A 19,899-nucleotide genomic window follows, 5' to 3' on the forward strand; every position below is an offset into this window, starting at 1 on the left:
AGCTCTAAATCCCTTCGTGGTGAGACAGAGCAGGAGGGTCTGTGCAAAGCAGGAGTGAGGTGTGGTGATGTCTGAGGGTGGCTGGTTGTGTTTTAAGGTGTTTCCTGGTCCTGTTACCTGTTTATTGCTGGCAGGTCACTGCAATGAGCTTTCCATCCCCCTGCAGCTGACTGTGTGTATGAGGGTGTTGGCAGTGGTGGAGTGGGATGGGCTGTTAAGCTCAGGTCCATTTCCCTCCTTTGGGTACTAAAATGTTTGTGTGTTTGGGCAGTTGGTTCCAGAGGATTTATTCAGGGCAATTGATCTGTGCAGCAACAAGGAGGGGGGGATGTACAGAGCCTGGTCTGTGGCACAAACACTTCTGCCACTTCTCCCTGTCTGAACCACAGCTGGAATTGAGGTGGGTCTGGTGCAGAGAGGACTCTGCCTGTGCCTAAACTCGCTTTTTTATACTCCTTAGTCATCTTTTTGCTCCTTCCAGCTGCAATTGCCCTTGTCCTTCATGCCAGGGAGAGCATGTTGGCAGCATCACTCCTGCCCTGGGATTTTAACTTACCTGGGGGAGTTTGTGTGCATGTGAGGATGAAGAGACCCCATCTGCAGCTGCCTCAGCCCTCCTGCCACGTGCCTGTTCTGTCAGGTGTCTGCAGGGATTACAGTGAAAAAGCAGCACCAGTGCCCTGGTGTGCAGGGACCTTCACATGTTCATTTATCAGTGGGTGAAATTCCCTCTGGCAGTCAGGCAGGTGTGGAGCTGCAAATGATCCTCCTCAGCCTCTGCTCTCCCTGCACAGGCTCAGACAGGATGGGAATGCTGCTGTTGCAGTAGCTGGAGTTGCAGAAACTGCACCTGGCTGGGCTGCTCCTCATCCCTGGGGCACAGGGGAAGGGTGGCATTGCCCCTCATGCTTTGATGCCAAGAAAACCCCCTTTAGCTGCATTTGAAAAGATTTGGGTTTTCATAGATTAAAGCCATGAAGTCTCATGACCTTTCAAGGATGTCTGTCCATGTAAACATTTCATCACTTAAAATTTCACAAGGCCTTTTGGAGAGGTTTAACCTCCCGGAAACCTCAGAGGAAGTTCAGACAGGGAGGGATCTGCTGCAGGCTGGTCCACCCCTATCCCTTCCTGAAGTGCTGCTTCTATCAGGCACTTGATGTTTGCACAGTACATCAGAAACACAGAATTCTCTCCAGTGGAGTGAAGAAGGGCCCTTAATCACAGGCAGGAGCTGCTGCTCAGTCCAGGGATCAGTGCCCCTTATTCCCAGTGCTCCTCTCTGCTGAACAAGCTCCTGTCAAAAACTCAATACTAAAAAACTCCTGCTCGATAACTCAAAAAAATGAGCTGTTTTCAGGCTAGAAGGACCCCACTGAAGCATTTTACTGTTGGTTGTAAAAGTTAAGTGATGTTAAGCACAGCAAGCTGTAAAAACCAGGGCATTATTTCCTAATATGCTTCTCAGTTACAAAAGCCAGAGCCTGCCTTGTTTAGACAACACCAAAACAGGGCTCTGGGAGAGCTGCAGGACACTGAAATACAGGTGGTGTTTAGCTGTGCCATTAACCAGGCTGGCAGCATTCCCAAAGGCTCTCTGGAAGCACAGCCCTTCTCCTGGAGCCCTGGGCATAGTGGGGCTGCACACACTGGGGTGGGTCCTCCTCCCTGCCCTCCTGTCCCTGCCTGGGTTGGTGCCAGCCCTGAGCTCAGAGCCCAGTCTGGGGGACACCCTCACAGCTTCCCCCCAGGCTGCTGGGGCAGATGGAGCTGCAGGTGAGAAGGGAGGTCTGGGGGTTCCTCTTGCTGGCCCAGGGTGGAGCAGAACATTCTTGCACTGTTTGTGGCATCAAGAACTCCTGTCCTGGCTGCTCTACAGCCTGGAACCTCCAAGAGCTGTGGGCTGAAAGGGGCAGAGCATTCAGAGAATAATCCTGCCCAGATCCTGAAACAGAGCCCAGCTGACCTGTAAGAGATCCTGGCCACTCATCTGTTATCTTAAATTCCCTGTCTTTGCCTCCTGCAGGTCTGTGCCCAGCCGAGGTGCTGTGAAATTAGATCCATTTTACATAGTATAAATATTTAACAGCTCCAGAGCATGTAGTTTAATATTAAACAGACAGACTTATAAATACTTCAGAATTATAGATGCTGTCACACTACATGGAAATGGTTTGATAGGATCTAGGAGAAATATTTAGGTTTGACAGGAGAGGAAGTGATGGGGTTAGAGGGAATCAGCCACATTTTTAACTGCTGGAGGAGCCCATAAAAAAACACCAAGAAAAGTTCTACAGCTTCTGTTTTTGAATGGCAATTTGGGTGAGTTTCCTCCCCCTCAGGAAACAACAGACTGGTTTCCACTCTGCTCTCTTCAAGGAATGAAAACATTCACAATCTTAAGAAAACACTGCAGAGAAAACAGAACAATTTGGGAGCCAGTGCTCAGTGAGCAGATCCATTCAGTGCAGGATTATCGTTATTAGAAAGGCAAGTGGGACTTAATCAGGGATTTAGATGCTCTTGAGCCTTGTTAATTTAAGTCCATGTACTACATTTTGCCACCTAAGAGAGTGTAAAATTTATTATTAGTGAGTCTGCTTTAAAAAAATAAACAATTCCCCATCTGACCCACAGGCTGAGCCCCACTGGGACTGTCTGCACTGTCTGCAGCTCCCAGGGGCTTCACAGGGAGGGGGGACTGCACTAACCAAAATCTGGGGACTGTTTCAGTTCTCCCTTCTGCCCACCACCTTCCTGTTTGATCCCTGAAAGTCATTGCTCTCCCCAGCAGGTTCTCCAGTCATGTGGGGTGTAATTTCCCATGAAATCTTCCAAATGCATTTCAGGATTAGCTCCTCCAGGCCTCTGTTCCCATCTGTGAAACAGAGATAATGCAGAACTTGAGAGAAATGTGTTAAAATAAAAGGGAGGTACATTTTCTCCCATAGGAGGCTGAGCTATAAGTAATCCAAGGAGCAAAGTTGTGTGTATTTATGGTTCACCCATCAGCAGTGCAGGTGGACTCTGTGGGTTCCCTGTGCTCGAGTCATGGCCAAATAACTTTTGTGTATTCTGTGCCCTGTAAGTGTGACAGGGTCCAAACACTGCCAAGCAGCCCACACCAGGACTCAGGAGGCTGCTGTGTTACTGTGCACCTGTTTCTCTGCTGATTGCAGCTCTCACACCACATTTTTGTGTTCTTTCCCCAGGGTGAACCAACTTGTGATGCCACCAGCCTCTGTGAAGGTCTGAGACGGTGAGTGACCCACACTGTGGGTTTCCCTGCACTCCAAAGCCCCTGTCAAGCCACTCCTTTCCTTATCATTGGAGAGAAGTGAACCTTTGCCAGCCCTGCCCTGCACCTTTGCCACCCTCATCCCACATCAGAGCAAACCAAGAATGGGGATACCAGGGGTCACCTTGAATGTCCTTTGTGATACGGAGTTGCTTCCAGAACCTGGTGCTCCCTTCCTGGAGCAGGTGAGACCAGGTAGCCCCAGTCCCCCCGGGCAGCTCAGGTGTGACTGTCCCAACCAGAGCTTGGAACATCCCTGGTGCTCACAAAGCTCCTGCTGCCCTGCTCTGGCTCCAGCACCAGCTGCAGCCAAACCACCCTTCTGGGCATATTCCAGATTCTTCTGGCAGCACCTGCTCTTTCATGTTGTTGCTGGACTGTCCCCACTGCAACCCTCGCTCCAGGGTGACAACACTGAGCCAGAGGGACTGTCCCCTTCCCACTGCCCTCCCTTCCCCCTTGTGTCCATGTTGTCCTTATCACTCCCCCACAGCCACAGTGCTGAGGAGCCACCATGAGTGATAAACACTTTCCCAGCACAGCATTTTACTGGAGCCAAAATTAATTAAAGCAAGTTTTTTGAAGAGGAGATTTCTTCCCCATAAATTAAATGCATTGAAAGACTAATCAGAAAATCAGAACTCAATAAGACACTTAAGAATGGCCTTTTGAGGGAAAAGATTTAATACAATCTCTAGCACAGCAGATGTGTTATTTCCACAGAGGGGACTGGATTCTGGGATAGGGCTGTCTGGAGTTTGCAGGCTCTGGGCTGGATGTTTGTTCACACATTATTATTCATCAGTAGCTTTTAGATAACAGTTCATTTTGTTTTGTTTTGTTTTTTAAACCTCAACAAATCTGGGAGGAAATACAAGACTGTGTTGCTGAGACTTGCCTTATAAAGCAGTGCCCACTTGGGTCCTGGACAAAGCAAGGTTTTTCACTGCACTTTCTTCTTTTTTGGTTTAGTTTTATCCAGGTTGAGATAAACCAGGCCACTGTCACAGGGAATTGTTCTGTAACGGAGCAGTCACTGATTTTTAAGGTCAGGGGCAATTTGCTGCAGAACATGGAGCACAGACCCTCTCCCAGGAAATCCTGCAGTGAGAACTGGTTATCCCTGCCCTGTTATCTTGGAAAGCTGCTGGATAGGCCCTGGTGTGCAGGAGTGGCCCCTCAGCAGTGAGAGAGGTGCTGATGTGGCTCCTTAAAGCCACAGTGTGCCACCAGCAGTGCCTGCTCTGCCCTGTCAGCAGCAGCCTGGGCTGGGCTGGGCCCTCCAGGGGACAGCAGTTTGCAGAGTGACAAGTTAAGGCACAAGGCAATCCCTCTGTCCTTTAATAAACTGAGGGGGTTAAAAACAGTCTGGCAAAATCGTCCCTGTGATCTGCTGAGCTGCTTCAGCCCCATCAGGAACAGCTGTGCCCACATACCTGACAAACAGCCCATGGCGGATGCCCTAACGTGCTAGACAGGAGCTACACCTGGCACTGGTCACCTCCTGGAGCAGGCTGTGCCAGGGGCACAGGGCATTTCCCACTCCAGCACATCCCAAAGTGCTGCCTCCACACTGGGCTATATCCTTTGCTGGGCGCCCCTTGCACAGAGCCCAGGGCTGTCTGAGCTGGCCCTGCCCCAAAGCTGAGCTTACCCATCCAGCCTTGGGACTGCCCATTAACCACTTCCTTCCCTTCCCCGTTTGCAGCTGCCAGTGAAGGGAAGGACTCGAGGTCTCCTGCTCCCACCACACCCATCTCAAGCTTGAAGCCCTTCTGTACTGGATACCAGTGGATCCTTCAGCTCCACATCACCCAGAGGGGCTCTCCAGCACCAAATCCATCTCCCCACTCCAGCCTGCAGGGTCAGGCACCAGGAGATGGGCCAGGGCCGCTGGGAACACGGGAACTTCTGGACATTTGTTCCTCTGAGCATCAACAAGTGGCCCCAGACCCAGGAAGTGCTGCCCAAGTGAGTGACTGTAGATTGTGTAAATGGTTTTAGTTGTAGCCAATGAAGTCCACCTGGTTTGTAGGACTGGTGTCCTGTGGAATGCTGCTGCTCTGGCAGCACTCCCACCCCCACAGACTGCACTAGCTGGGCCCCACTCTGTGCATCACCTTTTCTTTGACACTGAAGGCTCAACTCAGATTATTATTTTTTATTTAAATATGTCGTAAGATGCTTTATCTCTGCTGAAGACATTAGATGATATATATATATATATTTAGATAAACAGTTTTTATTTAAACATTTAAAAGCTGGAGCTGCCTGTGCAACCACAGCAGACAAGAGTAACGTCCACAGCTCTCCCTGTCTCAGTGCTCTGGTGTCAGGCCCTGCAAGGGCACCACAGGAGTTCCAGTGGGTGACCTCCCTGGCACCTGAGGCTGGGCAGTGGGCAGAGGAGAGAGTCTCACTGCACTGGGAATGCTGGTGGTTGTCACAGAAAGGCCCAGTAGGTTGGAGAGAAATCCCTACGGGCTCTAGTTTTCCACATGCTCAATTCAGCCTTGCCCAGGAAGTTCACAGGCTTTTAAAATACCAAAATCCACCTGGCTGAATTGCTGCACCTTGGGCCTGGGAGTGCAATACTGCTGTGCCAGTGACCTCGTGCTTTGTTTACATGATGCCATATCACACGGACTGTCAATGCTAATTCTCCCTGTCAGTGTTCCAAAGCAGTGGCTGATACTCTGTTTCCTTGAAGCAGTTTGGGTTCCTGCACACCCAGTCCTAGAGTGCTCTCGCTGGGGTGTCACCTGTACCTTCCCAAAGGTGCATTTGAGCCCTTCCAGACAAGGTCAGTGCCTGAACTGGGTCAGCCCCAAATGCAGAAACATGTCATGGTGCCACCTCACTGGGGTTTTGTTTCCTGCACTTGTCCTGCACAAGCCAAGCTCAGCTGTGTCAGGGGATGCTGCAGGTGGATGGGGAGGCAGGAGAGCCCAGCCCTGCCCACCTCAGTGAGCTCCCTCTGCCCTGTTCATCCCCTCAGCACCAGGTGAGGGGCCCCCACTCCTGCTCACGGCTCACCAGTGGCTGCAGTTGGGCTCCAAACAGGACCAAATCAGCTCAGGAAGTGCCAAACCCAGACTGGATGCAGGTCAAGGCTGGAAGCTGTCCTGGCTGTGCCATCACAGTCCTCACAGACACAGCAAGGTCCTGTCAGTAAATCTGGGGTTATCTCCCATTCCCCTGCAGGGACTTCCAGCACTGCAGGGGGGATGGCTGTGTCCCTGCCCAGGCAGGACAGGTTCCACAGGTGACTCTTGTCATCCCAGGAGACTTTGGCCCTCCTCAGACCCCACAGGACTCCTGCAAAGGCTCTGTCACCTAAAATAACAATAGCTCTAAGATTCAGCTAAAGAACTAGAGCCAGAAGTGTTCCTGGAGTGGCTGAGCATCCTCTGGAGGACAGCAAGCAGGTGCTAGAAATAACAAAGCAGAGCAAATCCCAAACAGTGCTTCACTTCCCACTTTGTGCCACTATCTACATTCCTAGGGGAAACAGCCTCTGTAGTGTGGGAGCCAAACTCTTGGCTTTAAAGGCACATGAATTTCTGGTTCCCGTTAAGAAATTCCTTGTTAAGCTGTTTTAAAAGAAACAAAAAGCAACCCAACAACCAGTCATTTCATCTCAGAGACCAAAGAAGATTAACCACATTTCCGAAATTGCTTTTCCAATAGGCACCCTCTGTTGTAGCATTTACTGTTGACAAAATGAAACATTCCTGCTGAGGTTCAGAGATTAGGAATTCTCCTTAAACTTAACTCTCAGGAGTTAACCATGACAAGGGAACTGGTTTGTAACGCCCTGGTTTGTGCCAGGCCCCAGTCCCTGTCAGACTCACAGGTTTATCCTCTGTGCACATGCAGGAAATGCTGTGGGTTCTGTTTGCCAAGAGGGAAGGGAGCATCAAGGGAGTGAGAAGAGTCCTACCTGCACCAAGGGATCCCAGAATCCCTGCTCCCACCTGCTCCAGGCTAGGAGAGGGAGGCTCAGGGTCCCTCCAGGTCTGCAGGACCTACAATGTCAGGTCCTTACTGTGTTCACTCGCCAGGGTCTGTGCAGGTGCCCAGAGGGCACCAGGATGCCCTCAGTGAATCAGGAGGGTTTTCTTCTACTCCACTTCATAAAGGGGATTTTTTAAAGCATTAACTCCCCCCTCCCAGCTGACCCTGCAGCAGCACTGCTACAGAAACAATGGCTTGTACAGAGAGAGGGAAACTAAGGCAATGGGAACTGCTCAGAGAGGCAACAAATCACCCAAAAGGCAGCAAACTGCCAACCCACCTGGCTCCTCCTGCCATTGCTCCCAGGGTGGCCCCAGGAGCCTGTCCCCTTTCAGGCTGGCCAAGGGACACCCTCAGGGTGAGACTAAATCCCACAAAGGACTGGCTGTGCTCTGGGAAGCAGAGTTCTCTCAGCACCCTCCGTCCCAACTGCTTGTTTTCTTCCCCATTAGCTTTATTGTTTGGTAAACCAGCACTTACAATCACTTTTACTATGTGATGTATGGGAGTATTAGTGTATTTTCTTGTTATACAAGGGAGGAGTATAAAATAGTTTTCTGATTTCTTTCAGAAGCAAATGACTATTTTATTTTTTAAAAGCAATTGATTGTGAATCTCAGAGTATAAAAAAAGATAAATAAGCCAAATATATACCTTTATGTAAATTAAGAAATAAAAGTATTTAAAATGTACCTCCTGGCTCCTTTTCTTGTGTCACCTCTTGGTTGGGCACTCCTGTGGTTGCTGCTCTGAGCTCCAGCAGCCACAGAGCCCCCCAGAACACTGTGGTGTGGGTGGTGAGGAGCTTACCTGGACACCAGCCTGCCTGGAGCTCATCTGAAAGTAACACCAGAGCAAGGAAGGGCAGAGGGAGCAGAGAGGTGATGGGTAACAGCCTCCCTGGATCCAGACAAGGATCAGAGGCAGGGAGGGTCAGTGGTGGGCACAGAGTGGGCTCCACCCCTTTCAGGCCCTTCCTGGCACAGCAGAGCTACAAGACCTTGCTGATGTGACTGATGTGGTGGGGGCTGTGGGTGGATTGCTGAGGAAAACGGGCAGGGAACACTCCAGGAGACACATTCCCCAGGGATACCATGGTAGGCAGCAAGGCTGCCCTTCTCCAGGGATTCTGCAGCAGCCATGCCCACCAGCTCCACAGGATGCTGAGAAAGGGAGTGAAGGGGCTGGTCCTGCTGGATCAGGAGCTCTGCAGCCCATCTGTGCTGCAGTGACACAGACAGGGGTGGCAGAGGTCCCCTCACCAGCTGGGAGAGACCCCTCCCACAGCACCCCCTTCAGTGTCCTTTTCCTTGAGCACAGGGCAAATATCCAGGCCAGGACATCCCTAAAGCAAAGGATCTGTCACTGAACCCACCACCCTGATGGCCTTTTGGCAGCATGTCTCTGGGCTTTCAGCTTAATCATTCTGTGTAAATGACTTGATTAAGCATAATTTTATAAATTCTGATGTTCCAGCAGATGGGCTCTGAAGCTCAGCAGCTTTAGATTCCATCCATCAATTGCTGCTCACGTGACTTAACTGCTCTCACTGGGCTGGGACCATGGACATACCCACACACTCTTCTGTTCATCCCCCTGTCACAAACCGTGTCTCTGCAGGGCTCTCACCAAGACCACCCACAAACAGCCTCAAGGGCTGGCACAGGGTGACCACCCTGCCCCTCTCCAACACCTGCTGACACCTGAGCTGTGCAGCACCTCCTGAAGCCCCAGCTTGTCTGTACAAGCTGCTGTGTCTGTGCTGCAGTGGCCTGGAGTTGCTGCCATAGAGGTGCTGACTGCATGGCAGCCTCTCCTGAGAACTCCAGCACTGCCCCCAGCTCCCAGTGTCCCTGCCAAAATCTCTGTAACAGACACACAGGATATTAGTTATAAAATCACAGAATCACAGAATGGGTTGAGTGGGAGGGACCTCAAAGCTCATCTCATTCCCCCCCCCTTCCACTATCCCAGGTTGCTCCAAGTCCCATCCAACCTGGCCTTGGACACTTCCAGGGATGGGGCAGCCACAGTTTCTCTGGGCAACCTGTGCCAGGCCCTGCCCACCCTCACAGAACTCCACATGCCTGGATTTGTCCCCTTTGGCCTGTCTCTGTCAGTGTATCCCTCCCTGGAGCTCAGTGCCCAGGGCCTGAGGCTGTTTTCTTGCATCCAGAAGAACCCTTGAGCTCTTCTCCGTGCCAAAGAGCTCTGGACAGCTGGAGAGAAAAGGCTTCATTAAAATCAAAGCATGCTCTGTCTCCTAAAGGTCAAGTGACAGGACATGAAATCAAGTAAAATGAAACCTCTGCAAGTGTTAAAAGGCACAAATAAGTGCCAGTGAAACAGGATTTGAGTTGGTGGATTAGTGACTGCTTTCTCTAAGCTGTGCACCAAAGCCAGCCTACAGGCAGGTAATTTAATTGGCAAGAGAGTTGTTAGTGGAGCACGACCCTCACCTTGCCCTGCAGCTCTCCTGTCCCTTTCGCCCCTGACCATTCCACAAGCACTGAACACACCCATGGCCATGGCAAGGCAGAGGTCAGTCACCAATGGCTCAGCCACTGACATCTGGCACTGCCCAGCTGCCATCCCTCAGTCACAAACAACAGCTGGCACTGCTCTAACCTTGTGCTTTGCCCTTCCCAAAACGAGAGACAAGCTGATCCACATGAACTCTTCACCGCAGTGACCCTGGCAGGTATCCCAGTGGCTCTGCCAGGCTCTGTGGCCTCAGCCCACTCATGTGGGCAAGGACTGGCCCAGAGCAGTGGCCATGGCAGGAGTGTGGTGGCTCTGGGTGCCACACAGATGTGCTCTCTCAAGGCAGGGTAAGTTCCCTCCCTGAGCTGCCTGGAGAGAGCCCTCCTACCCAGCTCCCTTCACCCCTGCCTGCTGCTCCTCCTCTGGTTCTGCACAGCCGTGGCACAAAGCCCCGGGATGTCCCACTGACAGGCACAGAGAAGGAAAGGGATCATGAGACTGTTCAGATCTGAATCCCCTGCTCCCCGCCCTGCAGATCACTGCCCACAGACTGCCCTGACCTGGCAGCCTCCCGTGCACAGCATTTGCATAACACATGAAAAGGCAGCACTCAGGCGACAGCTGGAGGGGCTTAGCTGGGATTGAGGTTTTAACGAGGCGACGAACCAGCTTCCAACAGCAAATGGCAGAGGCAAGGCAGCAGCCCCAGTGCCACCAGCCCCCTTTGGAGCAGAGGGCCTTTCCCCTGGAGACAGGATTGGCAATAATTGCCAACACCTTCTGCCTGGGAACAAAGACTTGCAGCTCTTCTGCAGGCTCCAACAGCAGCCATTGCAATGAAGACACTAGAGCCACCTCCAGATGAGTAAGTGGTTTGGGAGAAAAGGTTCAGCAGGGACCAGTCAGCTCCCTGAAGGTCTGGTCTGCACTGTCCTGGTCACACACCAGCAGCCCAGGTACCCATCCTGTTTGCAAACCCCACTGAGGCTGGAGGCCAACACTGAGCAAGGATGGGCACAAGGAGAGCTGCCCTTCACCTCCTGCCCCCATCTGTGCCACTGTTTGACTTGCAGTCCAGAGCCTGCCCATTTCTCAACAGGAGCTGAATCCTCCAAGGCCACCCCACAGAGATGCTCAGTCCTGTCTCTCCAAGTGCTGGAGGAAGCCAGCTCTGGAGACAGGGAAAGGCGGGGACAGGAAGGACATTTCCTGGCTGAACCCTGCCAGCCTCTGGGCACAAACTCCAACCCTCACCTGCTGCTCAGGGGGGCCAGTGCACTCCATGGATGTGCAGAAGAACTTCTGGGATCACTGCTGGGACAGGAAATGGGAAGCTGCCCCTGCCCAGGGCCTGCAATGGGATGTGTCTGTGTCTCTGCCAGCTGCTGTCTCACAGGGACTTCTGTGCCATTTGAGAAGAGAATCATTGCCAAGGCAGATAAATAGCCATGAGCAAACACAGCCCTTTGCAGCAATTCTCTCACTCCCTCCAAAAGCAACATGACATTTCCAGTGCCCTTATCTCTGCCTGCTGGTACAGACCCACCTGCAGGAGGAAGGCTGAAGGCACAGCAGGCACAGCCCTGCTCTGGGCCCTTCCCTCTGCCAGGAGCCAGCACCAACCTCTCCTGCAGCAGAGAGGAGACCACTGGGGCCTTCAGAGAACACAGAATCATTTAGGTTGGAAAAGACCTCTGAGCTCATCGAGTCCAAACACTAACCCAGCCCTGCTCCCTCAGATATTGGGAGAGGAGTCAGGCCCAGGCACCAACACCCACCTGTGAGCCTCCAGGAGCAACTACAACATGAGGAGCATTTCAAACACTTTGAGACTCAGCTCTCAACCAAACACAGGCACCCAACACATAGAGGAACTTGGTCCTGGCGCTCTCCAAAGGGGTGATGGCACTCTGGCAGTCAGGAGCCTGGGGATAAACAAGCAGATGCAAGTTCAAGCAGTCACCCTGCCAGACTGTTTGTTGCTGTTGCAGGTGCCCTGCATGGCTGCACACAGGCTGCTGGCCTGGCAGAGTGGCCAATCAATCAACCATTTCAATTGCTTCAGTGATTTATTGATGTCCTGCACTACCACAGGGGCCATGACCCCTCCTGCACCCAGCAGCAAAAAGGCAAGAAAACCAGATCATGGTAGTTACTGATAACAGCAGAGTGGCCAAACTGGGAATATGCGACCCCCAAGTTTGCATGAGCAAACCCCTTGACCCCAGGCATTTCAGAGGCTGCATCTCCCAGACTGGAAAAGCTGTGAGCCCTGCTGGGCCTGGACAGGAATGAGCCTTTAGGAGCTCCATCTGAACCTGACAGAGCAGTGCCAGCTCATCTACCCCAACTCCCTCCCCAGGGAATCCAAACCAGCTCTTGCTACTGCCTTCGGAAATCCTGGAGACAGGAGCCTGTGCTCCCAAGAACAGGCTGTTTGGCAATGCCAGAGAAGAGAGTGGGCATCTCTGAGAGTCTGAAGCTCCCTGTACTCTAGGCTGAACCCTCCACACAAGCCAGATCTGCAGCTTTAGAGCTCAGCATCATGGAAGGTTTATTTAAAAGTCATGGAGGGCATAAAAACTGTAGTTATAAAAGATATTACAACAGTCTACTGAGCCATGCTAGCCATGCCAGGCCTGGGTGAGTCCATGGAGTTTACTCCTGCAGCACTGGAGTTTTTTTCCCTTTTCTTTTCTTCTTGGCTTTGTCCTGCTTCTGCTGGCTGGCTTTGTCCTGCTTCTGCTGGGTCTCCTGGACAACATTCCCCTTGGTCTTCTTTGCAGCTGGAGCCTGCTCAGCTTCATCACCTTTTCTTTTTCTGTTTCTGTTTTTCCTCCTCTTCTTCTTCTTCTTGTCAGCCACAGCCTCTCCCCCATTAACCATGGGGAGGACCCCACCGCCCACCTTTGCCACTCCATTCTCTTTGACCCCTTTGTTTGGATTCTTGTGTTTGCTGCCACCAGGCACAAGGCCTTTTTTCTTCTTGGAGGTCTCTGTTCCCAGGGGCTGCTCCTCTGGGGCTGCTGGTTCTCCATCTTCAGCTGGTGCTATCCCATTCTCCTGGATGCCTTTCTTGCGATTCCTGCGTTTCTTGGTCTCTGGCAGGAAGCCTTTCTTCTTCTTCTTCAGTGACTCTGTGTTCTGCACAGGCTTACTGGCTGTCTTGTCTTTCTTGGGCTTCCTGCAGAGAGAATGCCAAAAATCAAGAGCAGTTTAATTTACAGCCAGGGAACAGTGTGATCCATGTGACAGACAGTCCAGGAATGGGCAGAAGCACAGAGAAGGTGCAGGAAGCACAGGCGAGCTGTGAGGATGAGTGTTACCCTGGAGGTGTTCCTGAGCCTGCACAGGGACTGGTGACATGGGCAGCAGGAGCTGCACCAGGACTGAAGAGAGCACATGGAGATGTGAGGAAGAATTCCCCTTCCATGGTAATGCTGTACTTACCTGCCCTCGAGCACACCTGCCTGTGGCCCCATGCAAGGCTACTGAGACACTTTCTGTCTGTCTGTCCAAGGTGACAGCCCAGCAAGGCCTTCACTGTGCTAAACAATCCCAAGAAGGCTTCCAGCAGAACCTCCAGGAGCCCATTCCAGTTCCATCAGGGCTGCCTGCATGGCATCAATGCTGCTGCTGTTCTGGCAGCAACTGCCCCACCACCCAGTCTGTGCTGCTCTGCACCAGCTCAGGGCCCAGAGAGGGGTCCTAAAAGGGACCCAAGGCTCTAATTCCATGGCCTGATTTTCAGTGTGAAGCACTGAAGCAGAACCACTGAAGGCTCCTCAGCTCCCAGAGCTGCAAGGCACCCACTCCGAGCACCAGGCTGGGGATCCCCAGAGAGGACTGAAGGTCCTGGCATGTACACTGTGGTATCCAGTCACTTCCCAGGGCAGCTACTCATTCCCTCCAGCCTCACATTTGCAGAGTCAACCCACAGTGATGTGATGGAGCTCAGTGACTCATCCCAGCCTAGAAATTTCTCTGCAGCTTTGGCTCTTAAACCAGGCTGCCACATGGGCCTGTTGCAAGCAGAGACTGTCCCTGGGTCACCATATGTCTCACTCTGTTGGCAGGACACAACCAAGTATCAAACATATCATATGTGTTACAACCTCTTCCCTTTGAGAAGCAATCCCAAGCTTGTAAGGACATGGAATAGCAAGACCAGTATTATTCCAAACAAGCAAAACAAGAAGCGTCTCCACCCCACCAACCCAAGGGTTCCATTTCACTCAGACTGCAGGCTGAGCTCCCTTCCTTGCCCTCCTCTCTGCCCACAGGCAGGCCAGGCAGGCAGGCCCCAGCCCAGCACACATACGTGTGGTTCAGCCAGCGCATGACGTTCCAGTAGAGAGAGTCGAGCCGCGAGGAGTTCCCGATGTCCTCCTGCTGCTGCAGAGACAGCAGCACCTTCTCCACCTCCCTCAGCTTCACCTTCAGCTTCTGCAAGAGGCAAGCAGAGGCAAGGTGCAGAGTGAGCTCAGGAGGGGCACTCACAGCAGCAGGGCACAGCAGATCCTTAGGTGCAGACTATGGCAGGAACAGCCAATCCTGCCTGGCTTCTCCAAGCCACTGCTCTGAGCCAACTGGCAACACCAATTTGGGAGCAAAACCTGAAGGTACCAGCAGGCACCAGGGTGTGATTGAAAACTGAGTCTGTAGCACAAGTGTCACGAGTCTAAGGTAGAACTGCAGTGGCATAAAAGGGACCAGAGAGTCCTTTGGCCTTCCTTCCTTTCCAGTCCAGGGCTGAGAGCACTGGGAAGAAGACACAGGACCATGCACCCAACCGAGAGCAAAGCAGCAGCACTTTCAGTCTGGTTTCTAAATCTCTGGCAGCCTCTTCTGGAACCCACTGGATAATTTCAGTAAAACCTGGCAGAAAAGGATGTCTCAAAGGCAATTAATGCTGGAAATTATCTCTCTTCTCCACCCACTTTCCTAATAGGTCTGCACAAAGAATAGGCTGTGGTCAGAGCTCAGGGCTTGTCAGTAGCAAACTGGGCTGCAGCAATTCTGCTGCTTGTGGTATTTTGCTCCAGGAAGTAAGAGGATATTAGAGTCATATTTTGTCACCTATAGAAAATCTTCTCATGTTCAAAAGAGTCATTTTCCATTAAGGAAAACAAAGGCCCAGAATAAAGCTTCACTCTCACTCATAAAGCTACTGAGTCTCAGTTTTTGGGAATCACTCTCTCTGGGGTTCACTGGAGAGGCCACAGCAATCACCTGGGACAAAAGCCACCCTCACTGTACCCCAGGTTTGATTTCTGCTGATAAGAAAGGAGATGCCACATGTTTGCTCAACACTGTACAGATCATTCAGCAAGCCCCTGGAGATCAGCCCTAAGAGCTACAGATCACTCCTTCAGACAGGAGGGCTTTTCTGTCCTCAGATCCAACCAGGCATTCCCCCTACGGGTACCTGTGGTAGGAAATGAGGTGGGATGTAGCAGTCACAAGGCAAAATCTAAGTGTGACATTTAAAAGATACTCAGAAAATAGCATTTGCCACACAGTGGGTCACACACTCACCTGCTGTGTCACAGTTTTAAGAAGAAAGCTCAGCAGCTCCAAGCTCTTAGCAACTTTCTCTTTCTCAGCCTTCATGATGGGTTTTCCAAGTGTTTTCAAACACTGCAAATTATATGGGAAGATTAAGAAGAAACACACATTAAATAGGGAAACAAATCAACCTCTCAGGAGAAAGCAGAAAATGAGTAATGAATGACAGCATTCACCTGTCACCAAAATAACTCCAGATCACAAAACCCAACAAACTCTGGAAAGCCTCAGGAGGGTACATGGTGGAAGCTGCTGATGCCCAGGTTAATTAAGAAACAACTGGACAACACAAGAGCAAGGAAAACCACAGCCTTGCTGCTCTCCCTGGTTTCTAAGCTAAAGCACAACTGGAGACATGTTGCTGCTTCCTGGAGACAAAGAGGTAAAACCATCTCTGCCCCTGCTCTGGAAAGGCCAAGAGGCTGCCAGCAGACTGACCTGAGGGACCAAAGCCACTGAGCTGCAGGAGCTGGGATTTACACCTAAAGCACTGCTGCAAAAATCCATTAAAGCTTATGCCCAGGAAATCCCAGGTGCCAGCCTGGAACAGGCCTTGTCAAGCTCAAATGCACAGAAATAACTGAGGGGAAAATCTCCCCTGTGTTCCCCTTATGTGCTGCAGAGTTTCAGAGACACTGGAAGGTCTGGCTTTAGAGGAAAATCACTCCAAAGACAGAACAAATAAAAGCCAGTTATTTAGAAGTGGAAAAGGCAGAAAACAGCCATAAAAAGGCAGCTGGATCAGAGGCTGCCCAGTGGCTCAGGGGCACTGACCCTCTGCCTGCAGCCCCTGGATACAAGGTTGGTTTCCTCCCCACTCAGTTTCTGGACACAGCACAGCAAACCCCACGTGGATGACAACATGAACCAGGACTGGCAGGGACAATGTGTTGTAGGCAGGGACATGGCCCATCACAGTCTGTTCCTCTAGAGAAGGCTGCACTTGTGGCCAAGCCCTCCTGTGCTGGGAATCTGGACATTCCACCCCAGGCTCAGCATCTTCAGTTCTCCAGGCTGGGAAGTCCCTGCCCCAAACCTGTACCCAGCAGGGGAAGGTCATCATTCTCCCAAACCATCTATTACTTTTGCTTCAGTCAGACTGAAAGTCATTTTAAGGACTCTGAGCAAACTGTTCTCCATCTGTATCAGCATAAAGTTGGCAAATAAAGTAAAAAATCCTTGCAGACACTGGGAGAAATAAGAAATCTATTCCCCAAAGCAAGTTATTTCAGTAATGACACCCACAACAGAAAAATAATGATGCCCAGCAAGTGTAGGGAACAGTTTCAGCCAAAAAAGTGGGGAGACCAGATAATGTGTCTGCAGAAACAGCAGTTTTCAAGTAGAATTATTTAGTATCTGTACAGGCTCCACACCCTGGGAGTATCTTTTCTAAATAATAAAGATACAGTTATTTGCTGTCCAGGATGGTCCACTCAAGGCCTGTATTAGAAAGCAACCACGTCCTGCTGGCTGGAATTCAAGCTGCAACTTCATCTGACTATCAATAACTTGCTAATTACTCTCTCCTGATATGGACAGATGCACTGCAACTCTGTTCCAGAGCTGTGATTAACCTACAAGGTCACCCAATTCAACAGCTCTGAAGTCTCTCAGGTAAAACAAGAAACAAATATAGGGGGTGTGATTGGAAAAATAAAAAAATCTTCACAGGTAGGATGTAACACCCAGGGATCAGGTACACTCTGTTTATTAGGCTTAATAAGAATAACAAACCAAAAGAATATGATTTGCATAACTATATTCTGTGCATTTTGAAAAACAAAATATTGCCAAGGTACAAGTAATTCCTTGTGGTTAAATTAGCTCTCAGAGAGGCTACTGAGATCCTTAGTTTGCTAAGTTGTGCACAGTGAGAGATAATCAAGTATGGATTGTCAGCTCATCAGGACAAGAGGAATCAGGGCAGTGCTGAGATGGACCCACAGTGAACTCAGCTGTCATTTCATCTTTTTAATGTACAAACACTTTAGAATTAAAAAGGTGTTAAAAATAAATTGCATTTTTCTCTTCACTGTAGATGAGTGATGTAGACAACTGCATTTGAATCATGCTGGCTTCACTCTGCCTGTTCCTGCTGGCCCTGATGCTTTGAAGGGTCTGAAACAAATCCTACTGAAGCCAACAGAAAAGTCCTGTAGCTCTGAGCAACACCTGGGGGGCTGATTGTCAGTGGTCTGGAAGCAGTTTTCAGGTGCTGAGGAGATTGGGATGTGCATCTAGTTTGGGGTGCCCAGCCAAATTCATGCAGAGCTGTGGGATGAAAAGGGTGGCTGGCCCAGCTGGAGGTGGAGAATATCACTGGAGAATATCACTGGTGTAGTGACTAAGGATCTGTATTAAAAGCAGTGTGTTTTGCATGAGTCTGGAAACACAAGCACAGCTCCACCAGTGTAAACAGCCAGAAGCAATCCAGCACAATTCAGATGCTCTGCAAACAAACAGCTCCCTGCAGAAATGCATCACTTTAAAACAGCTCTCAAAGAGCAGGAAGGAACAAGGAAGAGAGTGGGGTGTGTGGGGAAGCCAAAGGAGCAGCAAGGCAGCAGCAGAGAATTCATTCCTACAGTGTGTTATTTTCTCTAGTCCAGAAGCAGAAAGGATTGGCTTTGGGGAACCTGGATTTAGAAAAACTCCTACTTTTTATCAACATGTGTCTTCTCCCTTTCTCCCTTCTGCTACAAAGGGTGTAAAACAAATTTACTCCAAAGAGCACAAAACCAGCACCACTGTAGGTGATGTGGTTGAGACAGTCAGAGCTCCTTTAAGACTTGAGCCCAAGTCCTGCTCAGCCCAGAGTCACTCATTATCCTGATCTCACCACTCAGGGCACTTCTCCACTGGCACTCCATGAGATGGTATCTCCTGTCAGGCATTGCTTCACTGCCCTCCTCCCACAGCAGGGAGTGCACACAGTGGAGTTGGCTCTGATGGGGTTTGTGTTATTTGTGTTACCATGAGGCACCAACACAAACACGTTCACTTTGGTTACATAAAAGCTGCCTTTGGGCTGGGACTGCTGGCAAGCCTTGGGGAACAGCTCCCAAGGAATGAAATCCCAAATCTCTTCGATGGGAACTGGGTCTAGACCTCAAAACCAGCTTTCCCAAACTTAATCCCAAGTGTTATAACTTCTTGCTACATAAGGTATGACCCTTGTCTGCTGTGGGTCTGCTCCCTCACTCAGCTCCCCAGGAGATGAAATCAGCTCTGCCACCCCAACTGCAGAGGTCAATCATTTCACAGGCCTATGGTGATTTCATTTGGGGAATCTATACAATCATAAAATTAAAGCAGAAGCTATTATGGAACAGATGGCAAACTGCAACATCTGCCTTAAAAAGAGAGGCAGTGTTTCAGTCCTCAGCAGCACCCTTGGGAGAGCCCCAAACTGATCAGATCACAGAGACACAGGGCTGGGAAGGACCTGTTTTACATAGCAAGGCTGAGGCACAAAGCAGGGGTTTGCTTCCAGCTCTGCTACAGGTCAGTGGTGGAGGGTTAAGGGAAAACCCAGAAGAACTTGTCTAACCACCTGTTCTGTGATTCTCTGCCATATGCTGTTCCAAAGGCATCCAGCTCTCCCTTTGCCTGCCCTCTGAAAGCATTCCCAACCCAAGGGTCACACACAATCACTCAATACTAAAAGCAGAGAGAACATGAGATTTATACCAAAGAGCTACAATTGCATCACTTGCTGATTTATGTTGCTTTTCTCCCATTTTCTGCTTTTCTTACTCTGCTCCTTCAGTAACAGCCAGTCCCACTTCACAGGGAGTCTCAGTTCCAGTTCCAGCTCAGCAATACCTGTGATGGTTAATCATGCCATGTATCTGAGCTGTCAGCAGATCTGGGCAGGTCATTTTCCAAAAGGGAAAACTATGGAGGCAGTTTTCACAGCTGAAACTCCCATCTCATCTCAAGCCAACACAGCTCCTGCCTCACCCACGTGGATTCATCTGGCAGAGATGGTTTTGTCTTCTTATGTCACACATGTTGCTTCCAAAAGCCTCTGGCTGTTTCTGGAGGAGGGCACTCCTGGAGCCAAAGTTCTCTGCCTGTTGGATTTCTACAAGAACAGCACACCCTCAGCATCTTAACAAGCAGTGCTGGCAGGGAGTTAAGCACACAGATCCATGCCTCAGTTTCCCAGGAAGGATTTTAGACTAAGCCCAAGCCTCTTCTTAAGCCAGCAACAGAGCAAGAAGTGGTGCATGTGCACCTAGAGCCAAAGTCAGCATCCCAGCCACTGCCCAGCTCCCTGCAGGGAAACATGGGAGCTGTTATAGGAGCCAGGCAATGTTTCTAGAAGTCTCCACATCCACGCCTGCCTGCACTTCTGTCCCTTTCACAGGGACCAGGGGAGACACTCAGCCCAGACTTAGAAGGCACAGCATCTCAAGGCTGCCAGAGACAAGCACATTTCCAAACTGGAAGTTTGATCACCATTCAATATTTATGCATTCCCAGCACATCCTTCAGCCTATTCCACTGTTCACAACAAACAGTCC

The 19,899-nt window shown here is 50.6% G+C and overlaps 2 protein-coding genes across 4 annotated transcripts in view; one reads left to right on the forward strand and one right to left on the reverse strand.

Annotated features, from left to right (window-relative positions):
- Nucleotides 1-8,007, forward strand: part of LOC139681538 (sphingosine-1-phosphate transporter SPNS2-like) — a 118,238-nt gene extending 110,231 nt beyond the window's left edge. For both annotated transcript variants that reach the window (XR_011699533.1, XM_071574983.1), the window contains 2 exons: nucleotides 3,213-3,259; nucleotides 5,007-8,007. Coding sequence is in view for 1 of the 2 variants with exons in the window: in XM_071574983.1 (XP_071431084.1) it covers nucleotides 3,213-3,255 (43 nt within the window). In the remaining variant the exon portion in view is untranslated. The remainder of the gene's footprint in view (nucleotides 1-3,212; nucleotides 3,260-5,006) is intronic.
- A 4,329-nt stretch (nucleotides 8,008-12,336) lies between these two features.
- The window catches only part of MYBBP1A (MYB binding protein 1a), a 52,912-nt gene continuing 45,349 nt past the window's right edge, over nucleotides 12,337-19,899 (reverse strand). For both annotated transcript variants that reach the window (XM_071575176.1, XM_071575175.1), the window contains exons 25-27: nucleotides 15,338-15,439; nucleotides 14,121-14,245; nucleotides 12,337-12,983 (exon numbers count right to left, since the gene is read on the reverse strand). In XM_071575176.1, coding sequence (XP_071431277.1) covers nucleotides 12,458-12,983; nucleotides 14,121-14,245; nucleotides 15,338-15,439 — 753 coding nt within the window. In that variant the 3' untranslated portion in view covers nucleotides 12,337-12,457. The remainder of the gene's footprint in view (nucleotides 12,984-14,120; nucleotides 14,246-15,337; nucleotides 15,440-19,899) is intronic.

The sequence above is a fragment of the Pithys albifrons genome, chromosome 21 (assembly GCF_047495875.1).
Source record: "Pithys albifrons albifrons isolate INPA30051 chromosome 21, PitAlb_v1, whole genome shotgun sequence".
NCBI lineage: Eukaryota > Metazoa > Chordata > Aves > Passeriformes > Thamnophilidae > Pithys > Pithys albifrons.